We start from the raw sequence: 6,845 nt of genomic DNA on the forward strand, positions 1-6,845 counted from the left end.
TTAATAGCCTGAAAGAAGTGTGTACTGTCTAGTGTAGTAAAACCAGTCCCTCATCCACAACTACTCGGTAAGGAATACAGATTATCCATTAGTATACTTTACAGAATTAGGAAGGACATCTTATAGCCAGAAGTATTTACTCACCCATCCAAATCATTGAATTCAGATTTTCTGATCACTTCCAACGTTACTGGTGTATAAAATCAAGCACCTAGGCATGCAGACTGCTTTGACACAGTTTGTCAAAGAATGTCACTTTCTGGGATTCCAGCATAGTACCGTGATGGGATGCCACCTGCGCAATAAGTCCAGCTGTGAAATTCCCTTGCTGCTTAATACTCTACAGTCAACTGTTAGTGGTATTATAACAAAGTGGAAGCGATTGGGAACAACAGCCACTCAGCCACAAAGTGGTAGGCCATGTAAAATCAAAGAGTGGGGCGAGCAGGTGCTGAGATACAAAGTGCACAGAGGTTGCCAATTTTCTGCAGAGTCAATAGCTACAGACCTCTAAACTTTATATAACTTTTAGATTAGCTCAAGAACATTGTTCGTGGAGCTTCATGGAATGGGTTTCCATGGCCGAGCAGCTGCATCCAAGCCAAGTGCAAAAACATTGGATGCAGTGGTGTAAAGCACACTGCCACTGTACTCTAGAGCAGTGGAGACGTGTTCTCTGGAGTGACGAACCACGCTTCTCTGTCTGGCAATCTAGTAGAAGAGTCTAGAGAACGGTACTTGCATTGTGCCAAGTGTAAAGTGTGGTGGAAGGGGATAATGATTTTTTATTTATTTATTTTTTTTCCCCAAGGAGTTAGCTCGGCCCCTTAGTTACAGTGAAGGAACCCTTAATGCTTCAGCATACCTAGACATTTTAGACAGTTTTATGCTGCCCAACTGTGGGAGCAGTTTGCGGGCGGCCCCTTCCTGTTCCAACACGACTGCGCACCAGTGGTCAAAAATTCCCATAAACACACTTCTAAACCTTGTAGAAAGCCTTTCCAGAAGAGTTAAAGCTATTATAGCTGTCATATCAAACCCTATGGATTAAGAATTGGATGCCAGTTTTATTAATTTTTACTTTTATTAAATAAAACTAATAAATAAAGCTGCTTTTCTTCTTCTTCTTCAAGTTCTATTTTGAAGTCATGAGCCCAAACCTCCACCCTTTTCTTTACCATAGGATTTAGCACTATATGTGCTCATTCTAATGATACTTGACATTTGCTTTTGTCTGGTGTTTGATATTAATTATGGTGTATTCTGACACGTGTATGTTTGCTCTGCTTGTGCGCCTGCAGGTAATTCCCAGCTAGGAGCCTCGATAGTGGACGCCCTGGACACACTGTACATAATGGGCCTCCATGACGAGTTTAAAGATGGTCAGGCGTGGATTGAAAAGAACCTGGACTTCAGTGTGGTAAGTGTTCATATCCAAATACTTAATATTTACACACATTTACAAATAGTGTTTGCCTTTTCATTATTGAATATAAAGTTGTTCATCCATTCAGTATAAAATTTGTGTTAAAAAATAAGAAGAATATGTTCTGATATCTTATGACAAAGAAATATCACAGGACTTCGAGCTAAGCTTCATGCAGGGTACGTTAATAATAATCACCACCCGTGTCAGATTTAGTGGCCCCGCCCCCTGCACACATCTTCTGAAGGGGAGGTCGCATGCCAAGTGAGCCCTTTGGAGTAACCGAGTGCCAAAGAAAAATTTAGTCGCACTTTCGTCACTGATTAGCCATAACATTACGACCACTCCCCTAATATTGAGTATAATTATTACTTGAGTGACTTTGACGAGCGCTGGTGTAGATCAAATTGATAAAAAGATTAATGCTGGTTATGATGGAAAGGTGTCAGAAAACAGTGTATCACTATCTTTTTGGCATAAGGTGGGGACCTACTCAATATTAGGCTATTTTATATATGATCACCTCAAAGGTTTTTTAAAAATAAATAAATACTGAATTACCTAATACATCCAGACAGAACTCAAAAGGCTACAAGAGAGACGAATTTAAAATTAGTATGTCTGAAGTCCAAGTCACCCAAACACCTCTGCCTAGTAGTTTAATGGTTATCTTGTATGAAGAACTTCTATTAGACATGGCCTTTTCTTTCTGCCAGAATTTTATTCAGTTTTCTGAACATCGGACACCAAAGCTTTTCGGTCTCTTATTTGGCCAATGGGGATAAACAGTGTGTGTTCGTTTGTAGCTTTAGTCAGTATTAATAATAGCAGTGAGTGTTATTATCAGTAGCAATACATATGTATTAGGTCTGTGACTCTCGGGACATGACCAGAGCCTTAGTGGCCGACGGTCTTCTTCACTAATTATTGAGTGTGTTTAATGGTTAAGAGACAACCAAAGTGTTCCAGTGCTGGGCGTTGTAAACTTTTGACCCTATTTGCTTTTATTTTCCACTGCCAATATTTTTAGGTCTCTAGTGTTTCAATTACTGCTGGATTACACATGCCACATCTTTTCATCATTCAAACCACAAAAAGACAATTAACATGCATAGTTGTCAACTTTATCAACTTGTTAAAGGTTTACTGGATAATGAAGAAATCTATTTATTCAGGTTTGGTAATTGGATGGTGTACCATACAAGTGTTTCTAATATGATTTGTACAATACCGCTGGGTCTCTTTTTAATTTTTTTTAAAAAGAATATAATTTTTCGTTATAGGTTATTCAGATGTTTTTGCTATTATAAAAAATACAAAAATAATCAATAGTTGCATCCTAGTTGTATAATCTCAAAGAGCTGATCTAGTCTATTTAAGTAGTATGCTCATATCTGCTAATTTATTCTGTGCATGTATCTCTCTGGTAGAGCTGTGATGATGGATGAGGCTGCACGCCATAATAGTTACAGTAATTGTGAAAACTAACCAAAAAGCTGAGCTCCTGGACTTTGATTTAACATTTTCCATCCATGTTTATCCTCTTCAAGAACACTTTCTTGAAAGTATAGCTGGAGAAAAAGATGGAAAATCAAAGAGTTATCTAAAGCACTGTGTATGTGACAAATAAAATTAGAATTTGATTTGAATTTGAAGCATGGCCTTGTCGTTTTTGTTCCATTAAGAAGTCATCCCATCTTCCTGAGTAGAAGTGGATAAGTGAGTTCATGTTGCAGCGAGGCGTTTTTGGGATTGAATGACCAATTTTAGGTTGCACACTGTAAAAATGGGTTTTACAACATAGCAACTCTTCATACTGTAACTCACACCGTCTCAGTTCGTCGTCTTATTATGCATTCGTGCACCAGCAGTTTTATTGATGGTGTGTGTGTGTGTGTGTGTCCCAAAGTCCAATTTGTAGATGGGATTCTCTCAGTGATGTTAATCACAGCAGACTTACTCACATACAGGACAAGAAACATCTTTATTCTTGGTTCTCAATCTCAAAACACAGACACACACACACACACAGCACTGTTTAAATGCATGGTATATTCTGCCAAGGTGTGGTATTGAGGATATTGCTTCTACAGGTCTAAAATATTTATTCCTTGTTCTTCTTTTTCTCCACAGAATGTAGAAGTGTCTGTCTTTGAGGTCAATATCCGCTTTATTGGAGGACTGCTTGCTGCATACTACCTCTCTGGGCAAGAAGTAAGATTCACCAGAATATTTGCTAATGGTTCTGAAATCAAAATAAATAAATATCACAGAGAGCAGTGTACGTAATGCTCAGAAATGTAGTAATTATGTAATCAAAATTTTAGTATAAGGAAGAACCTAAAAAAAAAAGCTCTCCGAAAAACTTGTTGTATTTTGTACGTGTCCCTCATGACATGGTCCCACTGTCCTGAATAGTGAGTGCTCTTTGAGGAAATAGGTTTTCCTCAGGCAAATTAACTCTCTCTACTGCTAGCTTACTCACATATAGCATATCTACTCCCATATTGTACCACAACCTTCCTGTTTTTAGTGTAAGGGCCCAAATGACACAACCACTTTGGGTTAGGGGCTTTTGTTTGAATTGCAGCAGCACCATAAGCATTTGTGGTCTGGGACTTAAGAGAGCACAACTGGTTATATTCTGGATGGGAAATAAAAATGGCCTACAATCTCAAAGCTGTTGATCCTTAATGCTGCAGTGTGTGTGCCAGTTTAGGTGGACAGAACAGAGCAGTCAGTAGATGCTTCACCTATAAGTGTGGGTATTTTGTAGTACTATTTTGTCTGTAGTAGTTGGCCATTGTTCTATGACGCCACTCATCAATAATGCATTTCTGCCCGCACCCGTATCATGGTCTGTTTTTTAAATGCACCATTCTGTGAAAACTTTAAAGACTGTTTGTGCGTGCACACGTACGTGCATGTGTGTGGCAATATCTTTGGAGATTAGTAGGTTCTGAAATACTCAAAGTACTCAAACGTTATGCGTTGTACTGCTGCCACATAATTGGCTGATTTAAGATATGTGCATGAATGTATATTTCTCTTAAAGTCCTGACTGAAGTACATGGATTTGAGCTGAATTATTGATGTCCAGCTACTTGAATGATTCGACACTGTGTTGAATTATTTTTGTTCCAAACAAACAAGGTTTTTGAATTCAGACATTTGAGAAACGTTTATCTATCTATATCTCCTTAAATTATATGTTTGTTTGGTAAAGATTAATAAGTTTTTTTAAATAGTTTTTTTAACGGGAGAATAATGTGACAAATTTCTTTACTTTTAAGCCAATTCAGAGACCAGAACATAGTTCTGTGGTGTGATATGAAGCGGACTGTTCAGTTTCTTAAAGTCATTTTTTTGCCTTTAAATTTGAGGTTGCAGCTTGAGACCCTCTTAAAGTTCTTAACCAGAAAAGGTGTATCAGAGTCTTCTAACCTTGAACTTCTTCCTCATTAGTCTAACTCGTAAAGACTTGGTGTGCTAGAAATGGATGTGAAAGAAATCAAACTTTGTTTCACAGATGCAGGCTAGACAAAAAGAAATGGTTCCAGAAATACAGTTGAGAAATGAAGAGTGGAGGTAAAGATTGACAGATACAGCAGGGAAATGGAATTAAAGAATGGAGATGAAGATGGAAAAAGGGATAGATCTAGAAATACATCTTTAAAATGACAAAGGAGAATGGAGACGAAGGAGGAGAATTAAGTGGAAAGTTTAACTAGACATAAAGCTCTTGTGACTCTCCTCACAGCACCGCTGCCTCCATTCTGGCCCACTGCTGTCAGAATATTCCCGACCAGCCTGCTTCAACATGATGGATGATGTTTACTCACCCTTTCCTCTCCCCTTTACTCTTTTTTTTTTTTTTTTTTTTTTTTTTTGCTCCTTATTTTTCAGTTCTCTTTAGCCCTCTGTCCTAGCCTGTGTGTTGGAATGAAAGATGAAAGAGAAATGTAGCACTGTAGAGTTTAGAGATGTGTTCCTACATTGAGCCTCTAGACTATAATTAACAGCTCATTAATTGACTGAAAAGGTCTCTCTTGGCCCGAGAGCCCTTAGTAACAGGTGTTTCCAGCACAAGCCGAAATCATCTTCTGTGCTCAGGTCCAGCACTCGTCAGACAACACTTTATGGGAATCCCAGTGCGAGCTATACTGCTTTTTGTAATTTTTCAGCTTCAAAATTCCTGAAGCAAAATATGGAGGGACAGTTATAAAGACTGTGATGTTTACTGAATAAAAAAAAAAGGACAATTTAGTGCATATTTAGTCCCTCAGCAGCCAAACCTGTTCTAAAAGTGCTGTTTTGTGAAAAGAGTCAGTCACGACTCACCCTTAATAGAAAAATGGAAAAGTTTGAATGCTCCGTTAACATGCTGATATCCATAAAACATCAAATGGAAATTTCATTTTGTCCCCTTAATATCTCTCAAATTTCATCAGAAGCATTTTTTATAGGGTGCTTTTAAAGTTCAACATTCAGTACTAATATTACTTGCATAAGCTTAAGGCATAATGCAAGGCAATGAAATTACTTCTTGGCACAGAATTGTCCAAAACCTGTCCTAATATTCTTTTAGCTACTGTACCTCCAAATCTGATGAACACCAGAATACAGGCACCTCATAAAACCCCATGTTGTTAATACTTGCACAATAATTTACAAGCTGAACCTGAAGACACAGTTGTAGTTTTATATGCCTTAAGCTGTTCAGCTGTGCCATTTGGAATGCAAAGCTAAAAGCTGCTCCATGCCTTGTTAAAGGCTTTAGGTGACTACCTGCATGACACCATTTGACCCACAGGGGTTTGCTGTGCAGAATGTGTTTAGCAAAGAGATAGAAAAAACATTTTAAACTAGTCTGAGCTTAACTGTGCTTGTGTTAAAATTCCATCTGACAGGTTTTAACCCCTCACCCTACAGAAGAAAAGGTGATTTGAATATTTAGGCCTGATTCTATATTTAAAGGAAATACAAATATTTAAAAATGCTGAGAAATGTAGCTTGCCTCGGTTTAAAAAATTATTTAAAGAAAACCAAATTTATAAATAAAAAATGAAGTGTTGGGTGCGTTTGTGATTGTGTGCAGGCTGAGAGGCAAGACTCTAAATTATACACTCATACCACAGGTCCAATCAATAGGCCTGATGGAGAACATTCTTATTCTAAACTAGTTTTACCTCCCTCTTTATATTGCAGCTAAAGACAGACCTTTTTCCTGCCATGCTAAATTAACAACAAAATTAGCTAAGAGGGTAGAACAGTGATTACTGACCCTACAGTGCTCACTTAGGTTAATTAGTGACCCAATGTCTTGTTCCCACTGTGCTTGATTTCATGAAGGGATGTGCAGGAAAATACTTTACGCTGTTACCAGGTGACCAAACCAATGAAAATGACCCATTTTTTT

The 6,845-nt window shown here is 37.9% G+C and overlaps 1 protein-coding gene across 1 annotated transcript in view; it reads left to right on the plus strand.

Moving 5' to 3' along the window:
* man1a2 (mannosidase, alpha, class 1A, member 2) overlaps window positions 1–6,845 on the plus strand; it is an 85,408-nt gene that overhangs the window by 50,235 nt on the left and 28,328 nt on the right. Inside the window, exons 5-6 of the mRNA XM_053496176.1 lie at window positions 1,302–1,420; window positions 3,560–3,640. Coding sequence (XP_053352151.1) covers window positions 1,302–1,420; window positions 3,560–3,640 — 200 coding nt within the window. The remainder of the gene's footprint in view (window positions 1–1,301; window positions 1,421–3,559; window positions 3,641–6,845) is intronic.

The sequence above is a fragment of the Clarias gariepinus genome, chromosome 5, assembly GCF_024256425.1.
Source record: "Clarias gariepinus isolate MV-2021 ecotype Netherlands chromosome 5, CGAR_prim_01v2, whole genome shotgun sequence".
Classification (NCBI taxonomy): domain Eukaryota; kingdom Metazoa; phylum Chordata; class Actinopteri; order Siluriformes; family Clariidae; genus Clarias; species Clarias gariepinus.